The sequence below is a fragment of the Nycticebus coucang genome, chromosome 10, assembly GCF_027406575.1.
Source record: "Nycticebus coucang isolate mNycCou1 chromosome 10, mNycCou1.pri, whole genome shotgun sequence".
NCBI lineage: Eukaryota > Metazoa > Chordata > Mammalia > Primates > Lorisidae > Nycticebus > Nycticebus coucang.
Window position 1 is genome coordinate 101,671,070 of NC_069789.1, and position 23,808 is coordinate 101,694,877.

Here is a 23,808-nt window from a genome sequence, read left to right on the forward strand (position 1 = left end):
GAGTGGAGGTGGAGAATAAAAGGAGAGGGGGGACGTGGGCTTAGGGTTCTTGGGGGAGACAGGGGACAGGACTAGAGAGAGAATGGCCTAACCGGAAGAAAAGAGGAGAGGAGGGGGGAAAGGGGAGAGGGAGAGAATGAGGAATGAGGAGGAAGGGGTGGTGGTGGGGAGAGGGACAAGGAGAGCCTGTAGAGGGAAGAGAGGGGGAAGAGGGAGAGGGAGAGATGGAGGGCCCTAGCATAGGCCTGGGGCGGGAGTATGAGAGTCCTAGCATGGGTGCGGGGCTCCAGGACAGCTTCAGACGTTCCCTGGCCCCCATGGAGGCACCTCCCTCTCCACTGTTCCTCACAGAGGACTTCCAGGAGATTTGAGAAATTACTTTGTTCTCAAAAGAGGAGAAACACTAACACCTAAATGAGAAGAGGGACTAGGTAGAGAAAACAGAAAAACTGTAACAGACAGGGAAAAGTAGGCAGGGAAGGGGGAAAGGGAAGTGTTGATAAAGAGAGGCCCGGGGAAGACAGCCCTGGGGACAAGACCAGGGCTGCGCAGTTCCGCAGGGGGTGCCCTGGGTGCCAGGCCCTCCTCTGCTGCCCTCGGTGGACCCCAAGGATGGAAGCAACCTGAAGCTGGTGAGTGCTTCTTAGTGTTTTCCAGGTTGTGTATTTGGGGATGCACTGTGTCACCACAGTAGAGGGACAGGGAGAAGCCGAGAGGGGAAACTGCTGTCTCAGACCCAGGAATAGATAGTCAGAGAGTAGATTCTCAACCATGAGTTCATTTTTTGTTCAAAACAGCCTTAAGAACCAGGCAGCCGGATAGAATGGCTTTTTAAGATGAGGTTCAGAGAGGTTCAGTGACTTACCTAATGGCACACAAACAGCATGCCTCTCAAGAATAGGCTTCCTCTCTCTGGAGGTGCTCTCAAAGCCTTCTCAACAGCTTCTGTGTCTCATGGCATTACAGTGTGATGTGCATGTTTAATTTTTGGTCTCCTCATCTAAACTTTGAGCTGGTTAAAGGCAGAGCCTTGTGTTATTCATTTTTACATCCTTAGCACTTAGCCCATAGAGGGCTGTCAGCACACGTAATCAGCTCCACTAATTCATTCAGCCGCACTTGGCAGTGTGCGGTGTGTGTGTCCTGTCCAACAGCACCGGCTCGGTCTCCACTCTCCTGCTTCGTCTTTCATTTGTGCTGTTCTCTACATCCTCCTCAGTTGCTTTTCGCCTTGCCAATATTTCTGCATCCCTCCCCTCCTCCTACATGTTGCAGGCATTTTTTTAATCTGCATAGGATGGATAAGTGAAATGGGGATGCAGGCCATTCAGACCAAAACGAATTGTTCAGATAAGGGGACCGATAACTAAACAAATAATCTCCCGTAAATGCCACACTGGGGACATGCATGATATGTTGCTTTTGCAGGTTTACCAAGAACTCATTCTGTTTTATAGTGCTTTAAAAAACTGCTTAAGAAGTGGCTTTTTTTTTCTCCCTTGGGGGTGACATTTCTCCCCCTAATTTTGAAAAAAAGAGTATCTCAAGAATGGAAGAAAAAGTACCCAATGTACTCAGCCCTACTATGAAACTAATTTAGGGTTTTCACATGAAAGCTATAACCCAGTTACAACCTAAGAACGGGGAAGGGGGAAATGGAGGGGAGGGAGGGGGGAGGTGGGTAGAGGGAAGGGGATAGGTGGGATTACACTAGTGGTGCATCTTACAAGAGTATATGTGAAATTTGGTAAACGGTCTGTAAAGCTAGTGAATGATGCCCCATGATATCAATGTACACAGCTATGATTTAAAAAAAAAAAAAAAAGAAACACAAAAACCACTTATGATCTCACGTCTCCTCTTGAAATCTGTCTGTTAATTGGCCTGAAAATTTTCTTGCTGTTTTAATAAAATTATAAGCCTGTGTGATAAACTCTGAATGGCCACTCCCCAGGGAGTGGATGAGTGATTACAATGCTATCAACAGGAACATGGATAAGTAGCAGAAATTATAACCTGAGTTGTGAAAGGCTTGTGCCTTCTCTGGATTCAGATTGTGCCAATCATTTATGACATCAGCATGAATCCCCTCAATTAATTCACACTGAAAAGGAAAATTTACCAGTGCTATGAATGAGTGGTATGGAATTTGAATTGGAAATAGTAAAAATTCTGCTCAGGGACATTGGACAGAGCTTCTGTCATGTAGGCCAGACATTGAGACCACACAACTGTTAGGGAGGGAAGGTCCAGGCAGTAATATCCAGATTTGTTATCCTGGCCCTCAAGGTCTTGTACAATTTAATGTCAACCTGCCTTTCAACTTCGTTTTTTCTCTACTTCACTCATCTCGTATTTCAGACATATGAAGCTATTTGGGATTTTCTCTATAAACCCTTCGTTTTCCTGTATCCATGTCCTTTCCTATAATAACTTTGTTGATAATGCTCTTCACCTTAGGGCTTTTGGAATATGGGCTATTCCTACTGGGGTTAAGTGATAGCTCAGTGTGGTTTCGATTTGTACTTCTCTAATGACTGGGGATAGTGAGCATTTTTTCATGTGTTTTGTGGCCATTCATCTGTCTTTTTCAGAGAAAGTTCTGTTCATATCTCTTGCCCACTTGTAAATGAGATTGTTTGCTCTTTCCTTGTTGATTAGTTTTTAAGTTCTCTGTAGACTCTAGTTATCAGCCCTTTGTCAGATTTATAGCAAGCAAATATCTTATCCCATTTTGAAGGCTGTCTGTTTGCTCTACTTGTTGTACCCTTAGCTGTGCAGAAGCTCTTTAGCTTGATCATGTCCCTTTTATTTATTTTTGGTGTTGCTGCAATTGCCAAGGGGGTTTTCTTCATAAAATCTTTCTAGTAAAGTATCACAAAAATAGAAAAGCAAGTATCCAATGTACTCAATACTAATATGAGACCAATAGATAAACATCTATATGCCCACAGGAGAAAAAACCACAAATTCAAGGGGGGGGGGAGAGGGAGAAGGGAGGTGGATTGGTAAGCTCTTACTTAATGGGCACATTGGAAAGGTGTACAGCATAAATCCCTGGGTGAAGGGCTCGACTGCAACTTGAACTTTGCCTAACAAATGCAAAGAATGTAACATAATCATCTGTGCCTTTACATTAATCTGAAAATAAAAAAAATGATAATGCTCTTCATTCATTTTCAATCCTCACACATCTAAACTTTATTTATTTATCTTTTTAGACAGAGTCTCACTTTGTTGCCCTCAGTAGAATGCTGTGGCACCATAGCTCACAACAACCTCAAACTCTTGGGCTGAAGAGATTCTTTTGCCTCAGCCTCACGAGTAGCTGGGACTACAGGTGTCTGCCACAGTGCCTGGCTGTTTTCAGAGACAGGGTCTCACTCTTGCTCTGCCTGTTCATGAACTCCCTATCTTTAAGGCTTATTCTTTTTGGTGGTACCTCCTTCAAGAAGTTTTCTTCTGTTGTCCCAGATGGAAATAGTTTCCCATTTCTCTGAGTTACAACACTTTACCTGATTTTCTTAGATTATGCATCTGATTCTACATTGTTCTTCAAGTGTGGGTTCCCAATTATATTATGAAGATTTTATAAGTAGGATGCAATTCATTTTACATCTAATCCTGGCCCTAATGGAGTATGTTGCACATAGATGGTGCTTAATACATACTTATTTATTAAATGAATCAAACACTGAGCATCTTTTCTCGTGAGAATTAGGTTCAAAATCTGCCAGTCCAGAGAAAATAGCAAACCAAACAGGATAAGAAGAAATAGCCCAAGGAAGAGGGTAGATCACCCAGAGGTCCATAAGGCAGAGAGAACTGATGTTTATCAACACTTTCTGAATGTCCGGATCCATGTGCTATATATTCATTATTGCAGAAGAACCTTTTAATAGGGTGTTATTATACATATTAAAGCAGAGACAAGGCACTTGTCCATATAGTGCATCTAATAAGTGTTGGATGGGACAGACCTCACGCTTAGATCTCTCTGACCACAGAGCCCAGGCTTTCTGAACATCTGCACTGCTTTGCCTCCGTTTGCCTCCCTCTGCAGAAGTATGTATTTTGTATGTGTGGTGGTGGGTTAGGGGACAGAGGGGAAAAGATTCTTTCTTGCATTGCTGGCCAAGGGGTGGCTCACCTAAATAATGTTCACAATATTCACCTGCATTATGATAAAAACAACAGTGTAGCAAGTTGGAATCGGGTGCTAAGGTCATTGTGGTGCTGTGATTTGTACCCATTCAATTACACTTTTAGTTGGATTTCTTAATATGTCTTTATCTATACCTTTGGGGCTATTCATGCACCCCCACGTGCCTTACAATGTGGGACTCTTCAGTTAACTAGGCAACAGATGGGTCTAGTTAAAACTAATAAAATTCCCTCACATTTTCGTAGTACTCTAGTCCTGAGGCTAAACACTAAAATATTATCTCCTTGTTTTCCCTCAGTTTCTTTGGCAGTTTCTTAATTCCTGGGTCATTTACCCTTGGATTCTACTATCTTTAGGATTCCCAGCATTTAAAAGGACAAAGTAGCCTTTTTCACCCACTGATTTCCTTCTGATTGATTGTTCATATTAAGAGTAGCAGAAGTGGGAATTGGAGACTTACTAATGTGCCTCTCTGAAGCATGTGTTGGCACCCATGATCCAGCTTTTCACTCATAGCATAAGACCTTGTATATAGTAAGTGCTCAATAAATATTTATTGAATAAATACATGGGTGACTCAAATAAATAAAAAATATTGTCTCCAATTTGAGTGACTCTGGCAGGGAAGTCTATGGGAGTCTGCCAGTGTAATCCACGATTTCTTGGTTTGCATCCTTTCTGTCCTATCCATTTGGGGGACCTGCAACATATTGGCCTGAGGGCCACAAAAAGGGTCACAGGTGCACATTTCGGATGGAGGGGCAAGGAGACAGACCTTGCCTATGTATCCTTTGCTGGCCTGCCCGTTCTTGGGTCCAGAGCCCCACTTTCCTGACTGTAGAGAAAACCAGCTCCCTGAGTAGGAGTTGATGATGATGGTGATGATGATGATGATGACTCAGCATTTCTCTAACTCCCGAGTTAAAAATAATGTTCGTCCCAGCCTACTTGTTATTCCTCACGACTACCATGACAGGTGGGTGGAGGAGTGTTATCTCCAAGGGAAAAACATATAGGGGGCTGTGGCCCAGAATACTGAAGGGACTCACTTTTAGAAAGGTTTAACCGCATCCATTGCTGGGCTTCCTGACCAGATTTTGTCACTCCCATTGTCCCCTGGCATCCGCTTCTCAGTGAATTCTTATGTACATTTGGATCACACATGGAAGAGAATGGTCATGGCAAAATCAGAATTGGAACTCAGTCCCTAGAGCGTCTCTTTATGCTCAGAGCCACATTTTTCCTTGACAGTGAATGTTTGATTGTGCATTTGGAAGAAATTGGACCGGTTCCATCTGAATCCTGATATAGATGACAACTCCAAGATCTGGGGGAATTGCTTTGACTTGAGAGCACAAAACCCTGATCAAAAGGGACTCTCTTTACACTTAGTTTCCTTCATTTGCTTTTGGGCAGCCACAAACTATGTCACATTTATTGAAGTCACTGTGTAGTTTCCTAGTCTAAGACTTGAATGCCTGAATATCAAAAAATTCTCTGACTTCCTGCCCTCCTTTCCTTTCTCACCATGTCTGCCCTCCCCTCTGCTCCTAATTCCCCAGTATCCATGAAATGACAGTGCAGCCCGACAGAAGCTGGGCCAGGAGGGGTGGGAGTTATTCTGTCATCTGGGATGCTCTGTCTTGTCAGGTGTATTTCCTGCTTTTTCTGTTGCTCCTCAGGGATGGCCCTCTGTCCCCTCCCAGGCAGCAGGCTCTCCTAAAGGATCCCCTTTCTTTAGCTCAGATGCACTCCAGCTCACTTTCCCTTCAGAACTTGGGAGCTCAGTCACGCTTCAGCTGCCTGCCTCCCCATCTAGGCCTTCTCTCCACCTCACTGCCTCTCCACCCTGTTTCTGGCTGGGAGACTGAGACCTTGCTCCTCCTTGTTCCCTCCCTCTATTATTTCTGTTGCTGTCTGTTCTTCTCTCCTGGAGTCTTGTTTATCAAGCAGCCTGCAGGGCTTGAAGTACTGCTCTCTCCCACCTTTGCTTTACTCTCCTAGGAGGCATGTAAGATATAAATGAAAATAGATAATAAATAGGGGTGGGGAACAGAACTTTCACTCTAAGAACTTCTTGACATGAGGATTAGATCCTTAGCTTGGTAAATCCTGGGTCAGAGAGTTAGGATTTACAGAAACAAGGTCCTATACTATTAGATTATCCAAGAGATTTAAGTCTGGAAGGGACCTGTACCCAATCTGAGCTGAAACAGATTTATTATTACACCTTGGCAGGCATCTTTTGGTTGCATCCTAAGCAGGTGGCAAATGAAAGGCTTTTGTTTGCTCAGCATGGAATAGTGTATGGTTTTTCTAGTCCAAATGGGGAAGGGATCTTTGTTGTAGATGGCTAGTCTGCCTGTGATGGGTGTTTGGGTGGGGTTAAAACAAAAGTATACCTTGGTATACTTTAACCCTCATTTCTCATCGAGAAAACAATTATTCCACAGGTTTTCCATATTGAAACATTAAGAAAAAATACGAAGAAAATCCCAATTTTTTTCCAAACCCAAATTTTAAGATATCTGGAATAAATATATTTTATATATTTCCTCAGACTCTGCACTCAATTTGCATGTCTGGTCATTTTTGCTGACCCTAGTGGTCAGAGGTGGTCATTCCCAAGAACTTTCTGATTCTGTTAGAGTTTGGAACTAATGTCCTTTCTGACTTTAGCGCAGAAGTTCAGTAATTCCTCTTCTCTTTCTGTTACACCTGATTCTGTCTCAAGATATTTCCCCCCTGTGATTCTTAGAAGCTTAGACCTTTAGAGTTGACAAGGATGCTAAGCAGCATCTACCCCAACCCTCTCATTTTAAAGAGGAAGAGTCAAGGCTCAGAGAGATTTAGGAACTCAAGCATCATCACACAGGCAGTTAGGAGGAGCTGTGGTTATGGCCTTGGTCTCCTGGACTCATTGCCATTTTACAGCAGTCCTTGTGGACTGGCTAATCCAAAGGTTACATTGCCATGAGTGTGGCTTTGCTTCCATGGACATCCGTTGTCCATACTTCCCATCTCCCTGTCCATGGTAATGAGGAATCCCAGGACTCCAGACCTCAAGGGAAGTAAGTCTGCTAAATGCTGGGTAGGTTGGAGGAGTTGGGGTGAGATGGGGAGTGAATCCCTGGATATGGGACAGATGGCAGTCTGTGCCAGTTCCAATTCCCAGAAAAAAGGAGCCCATAGGGCAGAAGCCACTGCCATGCACCTAGGGGCTAAAGCAGGTGACAATGAGGACAGGCCATGTGTGTGAGCATGTGCATGGGTGTGCGTGCTAGCACCTGCAGGTGGGGAGCTGTAGGAATGCTAACCTGACTGTGAAGTGGGAGACAGAGGCTAGAAAAGAAGAGAGAAAAGAAGAGGAACACATCCTATCCTTGAGCTAGAGAGAGAAAAAAAATCTGGAGGCAGAAGTGGGTTTGTGGTAGGCTGGGGGGGCCCTCGGAGACTTAGTTAAGATTCTGAGGAGCAGAGTCTGGGAAGTGGGTGGCAGAGAAGGAGGTGGGGACAGCTGTTGCTTTGATTTGCTATTGAGTCAGTGTTCCTGGTGCATTAGCACTAGGAGGGAGCCCTGGGCTGGCCCCCAACCAAAACAAGCCCCTCTGTAGCCAATACGGAGTTGTAGCAAGGAGAACTGCATTTGGGAAACAAAAAGGAAGGGGATGCCATCCCCAAAGAGCCCCTTCCTCGCCTAGCTCAATACTTCTAGGACTCAGCTGTGTGCTCTAGACAAGCTTCTAATGTTTTGCATGAAGAGGCTGAGAGGGCAGGAGAAGGCTGCATGCAGGGGAGGGCTCAGTACTAACTTCTAGACAACAGGCAATGTGCAGATCCTGACTTTCAGCAGGTGTTTTTCGGTAGAAGCCTGAGGCCAGGGATGCTAACAGCTCTGAGCCATTTTAGAAGTGTCTGTGTGCCTCATCTCCTCATGGTCGCATACTTCAAAAATCAGGCCAGGTTTGACTTGGGATCTGCATTCTGATGCAATAAAGGGTCAGGAGGCTGGACTTTGTCTGCACTCTTAGCTGTCCTCCTAAACTGAGTGGAGGGATTTTATACCCTTTCCCTAAATTTATCTTGCTGGTTTCACACATACGTTATAGAACTGGATAAAAAAAAATCGCCCCATCTTAAGAAAGTACTTGGGAAAGGAAACAGACAGATTCAAAAGCAGAATTCAATTTAGCTCATTGGAAGGGTATGGGAAAATAGGGACTGGGAATGGGCCAGGAAGCCCAGCAAATCAGGGAGAAGTAAAGAATAGATTCCTGAAGATGAGAAATCTCTGTCCAGGCTCCAGCAGCTTGCTCCTACTCTGAGGACAATCTCAGTGCCTCAGAACCTGTTGGAGTGCATGGATGAGTTCCCTTTTGCAATGGGCTCTGTCTTATGTTCCTTTGCTCTTTATGTTACATCTGAGATATTTCAGGCTGATGACTTGGCGTGGTGGGATAACAAGGTGGTGAAAAGTTTAATTTGTTAGAAGTCAAGCAAGAAAGATTCATCTCTGCTGGTTCTCATCTTCCTGCCTTGTTTTTATTGTTTCCCTTCACTGGGTGATCAGAATCAGGTTGTGGATGACAGGTTCAGGGCAACCGTTAGGAGCATTACACGAAGAAAAATGTGTTCCGCTCTACATACTCACGCTACTCTAGTTTCCCAGATTCCCTCAATCCTCACCAAGATTTAGTCTCTTCTTCACATTATTCTCACTTAAAAAAAATCTGAATTTTTCAAATTGTGGCACACTCTTCACATGAGCCTTACTCTGTGCCTTTCTGGAAATTTAACTCTTCTATGAAACAGTGATATTTTCTCAAGTCTACAGATCTCACAATCCTCCAAATGGCAAGTAATATTGATCTGGCAACAGAACACTTTCTGTCTTCTTAAACCTTCATTGAGTGTCACCTCTTCTTTGATGTGAATAAACACTCACTTTTGCTCACCAAGACATGTGCACCCATCAGTTCGGTTACTCTCTTTCTTGCCTTTCACGTGTGCCCCTCAACACGTGCACACAACACATTTTTCTTCTCACTGTCCGTATTTCTGTTTTATTTCTTTCTGACATCAACACACAGATTTTATCATGACCCACATACAGAGCCCTCTTCACATGCCCAAATTAATCAGAACCCCTTGCTTCCAGAAAACCATATGGCTTAAACTCAGAAATTCTCCCCAAAGCAAAATTGAGGCTCTCTCTTCTGCTCAGACTCCCCAGGAGAGGGCCAGAATCCTCTCCTCTCCAGGGCTGAGGCTCAGTCCATCTGTCACTGACATTGGACTCCAGGGCTTGGAAACCAGAAAAGAGTTGGCATTAAGCAGCAGTTGAGGATAAATGAAAATATGGAAGGCTCAGGGGCTTGGTGATGGTGATTTTTATATTTGTGTGAAATTACAGAATAAAGATTAGGGGAGGACACGTATAAAATGAGTTTGGAAAGATTTTATCCTTAAGAAGTAGAGTAGGAACTGGTGAGTGGAATCATTCCACTTGCAATTTTTGCATTTGCTGGGAAAAAAGTAAATAGGAGCAGATGGTCTAACTGGCCCATCATTTTATAATACCTCAAGAACTCAGCTCCAGGCCCTTCAAAGACTGACCGTTATGCTAAGTCCCAAGTTACTTGTCATTGATGTACTTATTGGAGTCTTGCTAGGTTTCCAAGAAATATCAGGCCTTTAAGTCAGAGATTCAATAAACCAGTTCACCTTCAGGAGCTTTTTTACCCTGTCTGAGGCTTTGGCTGGAATTCTAGAATCAGAAATCAGAGAGCCAGGGCAGAGAAAATTCAAAACAAACAAACATATGAAACAAGAATTTGCATATTCCCAATGAAATCTGGTTCTAGAAGTGCTAATTCTCCACCTCACCTTGCCAATATCTGGGACTACATGACGAAAAGGGCCGGATAAGCAATGGCTAGCTTAGAGATGAATGGCTGAGACATCAGCCTTCATTTCTTTTTCCTTTTTTTCCCTGTAGGGCAAAGTGATGCACCTGACCTTTCTGACCCTGAACTGGAAGTAAATGAGCTAAAGGTGCTTATAATTAACAGTCAATACCCAATTAGTGTAAGTCTAGCCGGGGAAAGGAAAAATAAATCCTTAGAAAAGATAGCATTTTAGTTTGTTCTTTATGTTATTTAGCTTTCTTATCATTCTCTTGGAGACTTCCAGTAGAAAGATGGGGAGAGATGACAGGGTTAAAGAATTCAGAGGTAAGAGATCATATAGAAGGATGATGTACATACTTACAAATAGGTTGGAATTTCTGCATTTGAATCTTTCTGAAACACATCTAATCTTCATGCAAACAGTGGGCTCAGAGAGATGGGAGATGGGAGATACTCCAGCTGTTACTGTAACTCTAGTTCTGTCTTCCTGAAGGCTCGCTCATAGAGATAAATCACTCCCATTACCTGTCCTTGAGGGACGGAGTTTCTCCTTGTTTCAAAGGAGAAAATGAAAAAGAGGTCCTAGAAATTCATTCTGGAAGCCTGTCTCTCTAATTAGACTGTGGGTTATTGATGAGTATTAACTATTATATGATCCATTATGCAGAAATTGACATGGAGAAATCAGCATTTAGGGGAAGAGACGCTTATGTAGCTCTAGTGTGACACGAGAAACAGGCTGGCTAGTCTAAGACTGAAAGGAACTGGGCATTCTTGGCTCCCTGTCACACTCGACACCACCAGCTTACTGGCAGACACCCTCACAGCATAGCAGAGTCCAGTTTAAACACGCATCTACTGAGGTATGGCCAAGGACCTGGACTCTGGGATGGGATAGTTATATTTAAGGCCATTTAGTTCTGCACTAAAGATGGTCATAAAGGGCGGGGGAATAAGTGAGGGTTTTGATATTCATTTTCGATGGCTATTATATATTGGATCGCTCCATTATCTGTTCTGATAAACCATTATTATGTATTGTTTCTGTATTTGCTAAGGTTGAGGAGAAATGGAAAATAAGCACCATGAAAGGACAGAGCAGGTTGTCAGGCTCAGAGTGCTATTAAGAGGTCCATGCTCATGAATTGTGCAGGACACATTTAACATTCCATATTGATGGTGAATACAGCCGGCCTCTGTATCCCTGGGTCCCACACCTGTGCATTCATCTAACTGCAGATTGGAAATGCTGGAGGAAAAATGTATCTGTACTAAACATGTACACACCATTTAATTGTTATTATCTAAACAATAGAGTATATTGACTATTTGCACAGAGTTTAGATTGTATTAGGTATTCTGCATAATCTAGACGTGCCTTATAGTATATGGGAGGATGTGCAAAGGTTATAGGAAAATACTACTCCATTTTATATCAGGCATCTGAGCTCCTTCAGATCTTGGTATCTGTAGGCGGCCCTGGAACCCATCCCCCAGGGAAGCTGAAGAACAGCTCTATATGGTTGTTGTACTTGAGCAATAATGAATCAATCTACAACACAGTTATCTGTAGTTCTGTTTTGAATCTATGAGTCAAGATATGGAAAAAAAAATCTCTCAAGGCCATTTAAGATCACTGTAGACCTCAGTTTCCCGAGCATCTTAAAAAGTGCCTTTAGCGCTTCTTTTTAACACCTCAGAATTACTTGCTCTTTTGTCCGCTTTCTTCAGGTGATTAGAAGGCTGTGAGGACGGCCCAGATCTATATCTCAGAATTTGGTTCCCGTTTCATGGTGAGGCAGTTCAGGACCATAATCCAGTTCATGTGTGTATGTTGGTGGAGGGGAAGGGAGATTCCAGCCCTGCTCTGTGGAGAAGGTTATGAAGCTTGGAGGTGGAGCAGGACCATGGAGAGCAGCAAAAGTGCCTGGAGTGCCTGTCAGGGGCTAGTACCATGGAGAGCTCAAAGCACAGGTAGTTTGCTCCACAAAGAACAGGGGAATGGGAATCACAGGGGGGCAGTTAGCTGCCAAGCACACACACTGAAAGAACAGACACCAGGGCTTTTGTTAGGATCAGTCTACACCCATCATTTGCTTTAGCAGACCTCCTGAAGTACTTTGTCTGAACCTGTCAGATAGATACACAAGGACATCCAGAAGATTGTGCTAAAAAAATGAGGACCACCACCAGACTGAGTTTGTCAATATGAGCCTCTGTAATTATGTCAAATATATAGGTGTTAGTGATGATGGAGGTGCTTTTAATTTGCTTTAATTTGTTATGAATAAAATTAGGCTTATATTCTAATGAGGGAACAGAGCCAGAGCCCCCTCGGAGACATTAGGGCACCAGAAAGCCAAAATGTGTGTTATCATCAGATAGGATGTGAGATATATCAGAGTCAGAGTGCTCTAATCTACTCAAAATTGCTGTGAATAGTTTATACTTAATTATACCCGAGAAAAGGTATGTGATCATGCCTGTTAAGAAACTTATTCTCTGGACACAGAGGCTTCTGTGTAAGTTGGAAAATGTGGTCACTCTCCTAAGGCTTGGGGAAATTTTAGTAAAGGGGGAAATGATTCTCTCTTCACTATTTTCGCTGCTTCAGTGAAGAATGTATACCTTTGCTGAGCCTCTATTTTGTAAAAAATTTCAACAACTTCATGTGTTCAAGACTCTTGAGAGCTTAGCTTATCAGCACTAGAGGGGATAGATCTCCTTGTCATACATAGCTGGATTGGAGTGGGTTTGCACTTGGGTAGCTATAGAAGCCCTGAGCATCAGCTGGCTCTGACCTTGTGAAAAATAATCACTACTGCTAATCTTAGAGGAAGAAACAGACTTTTCACCCAGAGACTTCTTCTTTTTTATTTTACAATGACATAGGGTGTTTGTACTTAATTTGTCCAAGCTCTTAGAGACCTGAATCTTTTTCTGATGCTTAGCTTCTCAGACTTTTTTCTGATAGCATTCTTCTCTCTATTTCTCATAAACATTCTCATGGGAATTGCTATTTTCAGAGCTTATGGGTAGACCTCTAGGACATGACCTCGTACAGGAAACAAAGTGTTCCAGTATGTGGGCCTATAGCCAATAGCTAAACATGAAACATTAAGTTCTGACATGAAAATAAAAAGACAAGATGTAATTACCCAAGCTTTCTAATAACCTTGATTTTTTTTTTTTTTCACTCAGTAGTCAGTAAGGAGCTGGTCCAGTCCACAACTTGCTTTCAAGGACAATCTGGAACTTAGATCACCATCCTTAGGTGAATTCCATTATGAGAATTAGACAACAAAAATGTTGAGCCAGTGTACAGTTCCACTGGAGTAGGAAACAACACGGAATGTGACTAGTCACAGCCCCAGGGGTTTTATTTCTCTGGTGATATGTGTGAAGATTTTTTTCCTTCCATGTAACTTAAGGAAAAGCATCTTTTGATTCCATGGTGCCTATCATTTGGCCTGCAAGAGAGAAGTAGCAGCAAGGAGGACCAAAATCAAACCTAGGTGTTTACAGAGCAATGGCACAACTACCTGGTCTGCTATTCAAAGTAACCAGAATACCAAAAAGATGCTGTTTGTGAAATTTTATGACTGCAGAACTATGAGTCACTCTCTTCAAGTGAATAAGGAATATCTCGAACAAGGCACTCTTGAAATTAGATTTGGACCTTCTTTCTTCTTCTTCCAAGGAAGAAGAAGGAGAGAGAGCCTAAGAGTAGCCATCTGGCTCATTCTACTGTCAGTCTAGGGCAGAGGATTTTGAACTGTGCAGCAGAACCCCAGATAGTGCCTTAAGGATTGTAGGAGTGTGAGGAAGCCACTGAGATAGGGAAAAAGGCTATGGGTTTTACTTGTCTATTTCAATAAGAGCATTTCCCTTTAATCTGTTTTACTTTTCTGTTTCAATAAGAGCATTTTCCCTTGAATCTTTTTGGCAAAGGAGTTTCACATGTTTTTATTCTTTAAGTGAGAAAGCCATTGCCCCAAAGGAAACTACTAAAACCTACAGTGTCATCCAGACCTAGGGAGAACTTAGGATGGACTGTTTGGCATAACTTCTGGGTAGGAAGTTGACATTTCATAGATTGCGCCCTACATCATACATATTGGTTCTTCATGAAATTAATTGAATTCTATTTTCCCAGTGTTAACATGCCACTGAGTTTTCTCAGCTTCTGTGCCATAATATGCAGTTGTCTAAAGGGAAAGCATATCCTTCTCAAGAGTTACAGCTCTAACTAGGAAGAGATCAGGAACAGAAATGGAAGAGAACAGTAGAGTTACAGCTGCAACTAGGAACAGAATCTGGATAGAGCCGATCTGGAAAACAGATCCACGGGCAGCACTAGAGCGAATGCCTGTAGGACTTCTCTGTCACACGGAGAATGATGTCTGCACTGGGCACCTGGCTGGGGGCTGCAGAATGGATGGTAGTGGATAGAAAGCTATGGGGAAGGAAAAGATATTCATGTGTGGGGAAGTGCAGTGAAAGGTTTAATTGCTATCATCTGATCCGATGCAAAGCAAGGCTATCCATCCATCTTTCTCTACACTAGGTTAACTCACAGAGTGCTGGACTAACTTGGGAAGGAGAAATCCAAAGAAGCCTGTTCACAGTGATCAATGTCGAGCTTCTCTCAGAGAGACGACCGCAGGGTACATTAAGTTCTTTTATGTCCTTGTAGGCCTTGTGTCCCATAAACCTGGGATTGCTAATTTCTGCCATTACTAGTGGAGAAATGTGAGAAGGATGGGCAGGTGGAAAATTCTGAATGTCTTAACTGTTCCTGAGCTTCTAGCCACAACACTAATGGCAAGTTTCAGCCCTCAGTTGCTTCCCCTTTTCCAGCCTCTCAGTCCTTGATCAGCCTTTAGAAGCTTAAAAAAATCGTGCTGTACTCCATGAAACTGTATATGTCAGCAGCACATGAAGTTTGTTTTTCTCATTTTAAATGGAAATCGCCACCCTGTCACAACACCCTTGACCATTCAAGCATCAGCGTATTCAGGTATCTCGTTGTTAAACCTTCACACCACATCTCTCCTTGTCTTGGTCAAACATTACCAGTTCAAGATATGCACTGCCTAGTTTTCTGATCTGAGGCCTCAGGTCAACTCAGAAGTTCTAGATATAACTTTTGTATGATCCTAGTTAGAAAAGCCTTCAGGATTACTATCCATTAGCATTAAATCTATACATCTACCTCCTACCCCATCAGCAGTGGTCTTCTTAGATCCAGAAACAGAGGGGTAGAATTAATTTAAGATAGAAGATATTGTGGTTATGTCTCATGGATCAGTGTGACACTGCACAACAGATGTCCACTGTCTGTAGAGATCATCTTCTAAAAAAAAAAAATTGAAGCTTGATTTGACTCTTCCTTGGAACAGATCCCTCCTCACCATCTCCCATTTCCCCTCCTCTTCTCTGGAAATAACCCATTCTGGAGGTACCGCCTTCTACTCTTTCTGTTAAGCCACTGTTCTGAGATATGTTTCTAAATATGGTAGAGCATTTCTCTGCCTCTCAACTTTAAGCCTGAATAGGGGCTGGCCCCCCAAGTTGAGGAACAGGAAAGAAGAGTTGATGAAGGAAGATTTGGCTAGTATCTGGATTTACTGGAGTCTCTAGTGTTTACATCCTAGATTAGAAGGCTCACAACTTCCTGGGATGATCGCCTTCCCTTTTTAAGTCCCAGCCTCTCACTGTCAGTTCTCATTGCTGAACAGTTGCTGTTTGGGTCAGTCTTGCCTCTCTTTATAAAACTCACCTAGCGGGATGGGAAGGCCAGGGGCTGTAGCTGGAAGTCAGCCTAGTGGGCGGGTCATTCCTGAGGCACAGACACCCAGCAGCTTCCCTCTGCGTTGGGCTCAGCCTGCTTTCCCTCAGGACTCCCAGCTCCTCAGTGAGTAGGGTCATCAGTGCAATCCTCTGGGGAAGGGGACTCCATGTAGGGGAGAGGAGGGGATGCAGGCTCTGTGGTGACTGGGGCAAGAACTCCCTGTGGGGAGTTAGGGGGTAGAAAGTGCAAGGAGCCAGCCAACTGCAGGGAGGAGATCCCCAGGGTCCCCACACCAGGGGAATTTCTTTATCATGGTGGAGACAGGTCTGGGGGAGGAGGTCAGGCAAGATGGAGCACTTATTTATTCCTCTAGCACCCTGGCTCTTCGCCTGTTTTCCTCTGATGAAATTCTCTACATCATCCTTCCTCGTTTCAACCCCTCCCCTCTCCACCCCCGCCCCGCCCTGTGCCCATCCCTGCTGGCCACTGGGTCCATCGCCCAAGAGCCACTTCCCCTTTCTCCTCCCCTGCGGTTCTTTCTGTTTTTCCTTGGCATCTGGCCGGGCATAGCCACCACCCTCCCCCTGACTCTTCTCACTTCCCTGGGCTCCGCAGAGGTCCTGTTCCCCTTCCCCCTCCTCCACCCCAGCCCTCCTCTGACAGGCAGGGGAGTGAGGAGGACGCATTCCTTTAGTCCCTTCATTGCCTGCCCTCCCTCCTCCGCTGACCTGAGGCTCTGAGCTTCCTTCCTCGTCACCCTACAAACTGCCCTCATGCCACCCCGTTAACCCTCTGCAGCCCTTAAGAAGGCTGAGGTGCCCCCACAGCGCTGACCTACATAGCCCAGCCCAGGGTGGGAGGGGCTCTTCCCCAAGTACCCTCACCCCGGCCCCGCCTCCCCCCCTTCCTTCTCTCTACCATGTCTATCCAAAGAAAGCTTGAGTTCCAGACTGGGGCAAAGGGGATAAGTATACTATCCCACCCCAAATTTGGGAAAATCAATGCTTAGCCCAGGACAGCTCTGGCTATTCCATGCATTCTCCTCCCCAAATTGCTTGATGCTTTCTTTTGCTCAACCGCCCTCCCACCCCCCTCACTGCTGTCTGGGTTTCTTTTCCCAGCTTCTTCCACCGCTAGGGATATTGCCATCCTGGGCGCCCTCCGCCCTGTTGTTGTTGTTGTTGCTGTCCAAGGATAAGCTTCCCCCTTCTTTGCCCACGCCCCCCTCCACAGCCTCACCTAGGCCCCCTTCTTTGCCCATTCGGATCTCAGCCGCGGATGGAGGGGCGGGCGGGGGAGAGAGATGTTTGCAGACGGCAGTTTGGGGGTTGCACTGGGTACCCAACCCCTATAGACACACATACACAAACACCCGACACACGCCCTGGCTGAAACATCGACGAATCTCACTCCGCCCCCAGCACACACTGACACAGACATACACACAGAATCTGACACAGGAACGCAGAGCCAGACACCAACACAGACGCGCGCGCGCACGGACAGCAACACATCCAGACCCCGGGCTGCTCGTAGCAGAAACCCAGCCCGAGGTCCAGACCCCGGTGCACACGCAGACATACGCCGGAGGGTGCACGCGCCGGCACACCCCGCGGTCCACGGAGACTTGGATGCTCAGAGACAGACACAAGGGTATTAGCAGCGGCTGACGACTCTAACCCCGCATTCCAAACAAAGCCAACAGGCTCCCTCCGCCCGCCTCCCAGTCCAAACCCCCGCCTCGGGTCACTCCCCCCCTCCCCTGGCGCCGCCCCCTCCCTCACTCACCGTCCTGGGAGAGGTTGGCCCCTCCGGGCGCCCAGCGGCAGGCGCCCAGCAGGAGCAGGAGCAGGGCTGCAGGGGCCCCCATAGCGCTTCCCGGCCGGCTCCCGGGCTGGGCGCTGGCGAGCCTGCCTCCCGGGGCCTGGGGCTGGGGAGGGGGCAGACTACGACGTTGACTGAAAGGGCGCCCCGGAGCCGTTTAAGAGCCCGGGGCCGAGGTGGGGACCGGGAGGGAGCCGGCGCTGCTGCAGTCGCGGGGATTAAATAGGGCGCTCGGAGCAAACCATTCGGTTGGAGGTGGAGGGGGGTTGACGGGGGGCTGGGCTGGTCGCGGGGGGGCCAGACTGCCGCATTCCCACCCCCCCGCCTCCCACACCCCCTCCGTACCTTAGTGGTGCCTTCCACCCTCTCCCCCCGGGAGCTCAGCCTACCCAGCTGGGGTGTGGATCAGAGGGAGGGAGCTGGCTCAGCATTGGGACCCCGCGCGCACCCCTCTTAGGCTTGGGGTGGAGGGAGGGGAGTCGGGCAGGGCGGGGGGCCAGCTGGCGAGAGCGGCCACTGCAGGCCTGGGCTAGGGCGTGCCCACTAGCCCGAAGTCCTCCGGCTCCGCCCTCCACCCTTTGGCAGCTGGGGATCCCCATAATCCCCGGGGTCTCCCTGTGAATGTGTGTCCTGGGACATCTCCCCAGTGGGGGGTAATCTGGAATCCTCACTGCTCACTATTCTCCTCAACACTGACATCCCCAGTTTCCCTGCCCCAGTCCCTAGTTATCCGTCCAGCAACAATTTGTGGCCCCAATCTCCCTGGAAAGGCATCTTCCAGCAAACACCTAGGACTTGGGAACCAATATCTCCCTCAATCCCCTGTCAAAAATATTACTCTCGGAAATCATGTTTTCACCTCGGATTTGTCTCCAACCAATAAGCTCTACAACGCCACTCAGTTTTCTTCCTTAACCCTCCCTATTTCACTCCTTTGGCCCCAGTCCTTTTCCCCATGTTTTTCTTCTTGATCTTTCAGAATATCTTGATAGTCCCAAGTTTCAGTTAGAGAAACTCCAGGGTAAATGTTCTGATCCACAGACCTTCTGAAGACCAGTGACAAGTGCAGCCCTTGCCTCTGAGGCCAGGTGCAGGGTGGGTGAAGAGAGGCGGAGGGTGTATACCTGCTTCTGGTTCAGGTGAACCAAATCCCGGGTGTTTGCTGTTCTTAATGGGTCTCTGAAAGAGGGTATCTGAAAGAGGCTTGGTACCTCTCCAAAAAGGGTCCTTCTGGGTCAATTTTCCTGAAACTCGGTTTTGGGAATAAATTTCAAGATTTTAGAATCCTAGAATAATACCATTTTAGTTACGTAAGAATTCTTAGAGAATATCTGGACAACTGAAGCTCAAGGGAGGTTAACTGACCTACCCACAGTGATACTGACAGAAAATGCAAGTGTTGACTAAGATATGAGGCAATGTGATTTTTAGTGTCTTCCATCCCACGAGGCTAATATTTTGTCCCTAGATGAAGGATTTGAGTGTACATCTTTCAAATCCTAGAGAGTTCTCTTTGTGTGGGGATAACTGTGCCTCATCGTGCTAATCCTTAATGTTTGGGTAATCTTTCCCTCTCTAAAATAGAGTTCCTTAGCCCTCTGTGGTGGTGTAGTTAATGTCTCTGTTACCCAGAAGCTCAAGAACAAGGGCGTGGAAAGTACTTTGCTATCAGTAAAGCCCTATATAAATGGCAGTCAATGATGGGGACGCCAAGAGGAAATACTCTCTAGGGAGATCCCTCAGGATCGGCAGATGCTGGCCTACTGTTTTTCTCTTATACTTTTTAGAGTTTATACTTTTTGGGAGAAGAACTCTGCTTGCCTCTTAAACATCTGTTGAGTGCTTGGGTAGTTATGATTTTTGCAGGGTAGTTTTGAACATCTTTGGCTGTCTGACTTGCCTGATATCTCCAAATCATTCTGCCTCCGTAGGGCTCTCTGACATCTTGGAATCTCTGATGGATCAGAGTGGAGGGGTGGTGTAGTTGAGGGATGTGGGGATCTGGATGGGAGGGGGAGAGAGAGAGAAGAGGCTGGGCTGGCTAGAAAAGGAATGGATGAGAGATAAGGGGAAGGAGCAGACCTTCTGACAGAAGAGGGACCAGGTGAGCATGAGGTTAGTCATGTAGTGTGAAGGACAGAGTAGGGTGTTTTAAGAAAGAATTGGCCTCAGAGGGGAAGGATCAATCTATCCCAGTTAAAGGGTCTTAACGGGTAAAGAGCATTATCTTTGGAACTAGAAGAAACATTAGAGATCATCCAAGCAGGCTTAATACAGGGCAGGTTAATGGAGGGGGAGGGGAATGAGAGTGGGGGTGGGTGGGACTGGGATGGCAGGATGTGGGATTAGGTCCCAAAGTCCTCTAATTAATCATCTTTTCCATCTGCTGCTCTGCAGTGATCCCCTTCTGCTTGTCCCCCTTAATTCTCTAATGACTGCTGGTCTGGCCCCACCCTCTGCCAAGGGGAAAGCTGTTTTGGAGAGGGACTGTTAAGAGCTAGCAAATGAGACTCTGGAATGCTCTTTTCCTACTGGCTGCTCATCCCTTTTCTGCATCATCAGCATCAGTTTGGCAGCAGTTTAGGTCCTGGGAATAGGAAGCAGTCATTGGCTTTAGAATTATAGAAGAGCATTAGAGTTGTAAGGGAGCTTCAAGATTATCTAATTAATACTCCTGTTGAACAGACAAGGAAAATGAAACTCAGAAAAGCTAAGTGACTTTCTGTGTCCTTACAGTTAGCTGGTAAAGGGTGACCAGTATTGGTTACCAGTTACCAGTGTACTATGTAGGTAGTACCCTCGGGGGCAGGAAGGATAAGGAGAATCATGCTCAATATTCTAGAGCTGTGTCTAGCTTGAGAAATTTCTCAGACCTATGTAGTTCAGAGTGAAAGGGTAATTTCTCCTACGCTGATGCAGATGTCCCCATTTGGAATAACTCCTTGCCTGTAATCTTTCTGTTTACATGTGCACCTGGCATCCTACAGGTTTCTGCCCTGTTCACTAGGAATAGAGTTTTATAAAGAAAGACTAATCTATGAGAATTATTCCCATCACAAAAATAGGGAAAATAAAAGTATCCATATTGGGTTCTGATCTCTGTGGTTACTATCCACTCTAAAATATTACAACAAGTCAGAGTCTGGTGTAGCTTATCTGTAGAATTACAGAACTACAGTGAAAGGGAGGAGAGAGAAGGCAGATTTTGCCTCCTGGATGCCCCTGTCCACTCAGCAACAGCCTGGGTAGCTGGGGGTGTGGAATGTGGTGCTGGCACCGGTACTGGGCTAGATGCAGCCGTGTGGGCCCTGAGCATTCCTTTCCCCACGCTGCTCCTGCCTGGGAGGGGAAAGGGAATGAACTCAGCCTGATTGGGTGAATTTTACATATTTATCTGTGAGAGGATGGCAGTACCTGTGGGGAAAATCTCAGAAGATTTGGCTCAATATCCATTTGAGTGCAACCTACCCCTTTTCTGTATGAATTTGTGTTATCCTTAAATTCTACATAGGCTTCCACATTGCTTTCCTTTCAGTTTTCCACCCAACCAAACCAGGACTCCTTATACCATTTCTTATTTCTATTATCCAGTTTTAATTAACCCCATCCTTAATAATAACCTCGGTATGCATTTTAATTTTAACCTTAATTGAATTCTAATTTCAGTCCTAACCCTAATCTATTACAGATTCTAACTACTAATCCTACTGCCAACCCAAATTTAATTGCCAGCATCTTCATTTTAACCAGTTTTAAGCCAGAAACTAGATCAGCAATTTGTACATAATAAAAATAATCACAGACTACCCTGGAGTCCTCTCTCAAACCTTGGACCAAATGGAAGTAAAGCTTTGTGCAGCACCTAAAAGAAAAAAAATAATCCCAGGTACCATAATTGACAACCTATCATATGTCAGACTTTGTGGTAGGAACTTTACATAACCAGCATCTCATTAAAGTGCCAGAGAGTCCCCTAATGTATTTGGAATAATCAGGGTAAGGAAACAAAGGTCCAACAAGATTATATAAATTGTAAGTAGTGGATCCAAATCCAGGTCTGCCTGGAAAGCCTGTGCTCATTCCTCTTTCTACCAACAAATACTTTTTTTTTTGTTGTTGTTGAGACAGAGTCTCACTGTACCGCCCTCGGGTAGAGTGCCGTGGCGTCACATGGCTCACAGCAACCTCTAACTCTTGGGCTTATGCGATTCTCCTTCCTCAGCCTCCCGAGCAGCTGCCAACAAATACTTTTTAATGGGCCTTCTCTTAAAATCCTAAGTAAGGCGAGATGTCTTCTGAAGTACTGAGTTTCTTCAAAGCCTATTATTATTGGTTTAGTTTTATTAAAAAATAAATGTTGTTACAAAATGTAAACCCAGCAAACAAACAAAAAACTAAAATATCCCTGCCCAGACACCCTATGGGTACTTTAAAACATTAAGTAATTTATTTATAAAGTTAAAATATTCCAGCTATAGACAGAAATAAATGGAAAAGAAAAGCCTCCTTTTTGTCCTAGAGTCACCATATTACACAACCCCGGGGGGTATTGCTTGAATTGGAGTTGTGCAAAGCAGCAGCACTGTCTCCCATGGCTTATCAGAAAAGCAGATAAAGTCAAGGTAAATATCTACCAAATTAAATCACCCTATATATACAACTGAGGTGAAAGAATTACTGGGCAATTTGTCTTCATGACTAGCAATAGCTATTAAAGGCCAGACTACACTAGATTTTTTACATTTATTACCCACTTTAATATCCACTAGCCCTCTGTGGAGTATTCTTTACCCCTATTTTACAGATGAGGACAGTGAGGTTTAAAGAAGCAAAATGACAGACACAAGAGCATGAAGATGGTGAATGACAGATCCAGATGTCAAGCCTAAATTTTCAACCCCTGTACTTAGCTAGGAAGGCTTCTCAGACAAGAGGTCATTTGAGCTTGATTCTGAAGAAGAGCTGGGAAGTTGCTTGGTTGTTAGAGAAGAGGATGGCCTCTCAGACTGCAGATGGACTCAGATTGATATGGGAAGAGTTCATCAAGGGGGAGGGGGAGAAAGACATAACTAGTTTCCAGAGGGAAATGAGTGAAGGGTGAGAGAGTCATAGGGGAATAAAGCAAACATGAGCAGAGACCAGGAAAAGAATTTGTGATAAATTCAGGCAAAAATAAATTCACATAATAAATATGTTTGTCACTTTTACTCCAGCTACAGGCTGATTGATGTATTATGGAAAGACAGCAGACACGCATAATCATCTGCAAACAAAAATATACATTTCCAGCTATATGGTATCATGTATCCAGTGAAATACTTTTGCATTCCAACCTGAGCATTCTATGCTCCAGCATTATCAAATGGCTTGTAATTTCCCAGACACACTATGTTTTTTCATGCCTCAGTGTCTTTGCACATAGTATCTCCTATACCAAGATTGCTCAATGAATTAAGCCTGATGGAATCTGTATTTGTGTTTATCCATCCAAACTTTGATTAGGTGTGGCTGCCTCTGTGAAGCCTCCTTGCTAGGTTCTACCACCATAGTGAATGTACACCTCCACTGTTACACATCTTTCATTGTGGTGCAATGACTTGTCTACATTTTCCCCTTCAACTGTGAGCTCTTTGAGGGCATGAATGATATTTCATGAATCCCATTATTTCCAGTGGTTAGTATAGAAATTAAAAAATAGACTCTTAGTGAATTCCGAGTTAAGTTGAAATGGTGTGCTTATAAATACATAGGCTTGATAAACCACCTATCTTCCCCAGAAGCACACGCATGCTTATAATAACCATACTACACTGACATATTCCCTGCAGGTATGTATGCACGTGATTACATTGCTATAATATGTCCAAAATGAAGTGATTGACTCTAAGATACGTTTACAAATATTTTCATCTATTTACTCAAGATACATTTTGTGATTCTTGGAACTGGCATTGGAGTCTGCCATGTCCCTTTGTATACTTTGGCTGTAGAAAATGTTCATCCTTTGATCCTGGCTTTTAATTTTGAATGTATTTAAATGTCTTTAGAATCTAAGATTTGTGATAAAAAAAAAGAATAAAAGATTTGTGAATAAATTAGTGGTTCTTTTTGGTAGT

The 23,808-nt window shown here is 44.7% G+C and overlaps 1 protein-coding gene across 2 annotated transcripts in view; it reads right to left on the reverse strand.

The window, feature by feature from the left end:
* CADM3 (cell adhesion molecule 3) overlaps positions 1–17,933 on the reverse strand; it is a 31,805-nt gene extending 13,872 nt beyond the window's left edge. Inside the window, exon 1 of one of the 2 annotated variants that reach the window (XM_053605969.1) lies at positions 17,657–17,933. In XM_053605969.1, the coding sequence (XP_053461944.1) occupies positions 17,657–17,738 (82 nt within the window). In that variant the 5' untranslated portion in view covers positions 17,739–17,933. The remainder of the gene's footprint in view (positions 1–17,656) is intronic. The other variant, XM_053605968.1, reaches the window with a different exon arrangement.
* Between the last annotated feature and the right edge of the window lie 5,875 nt (positions 17,934–23,808).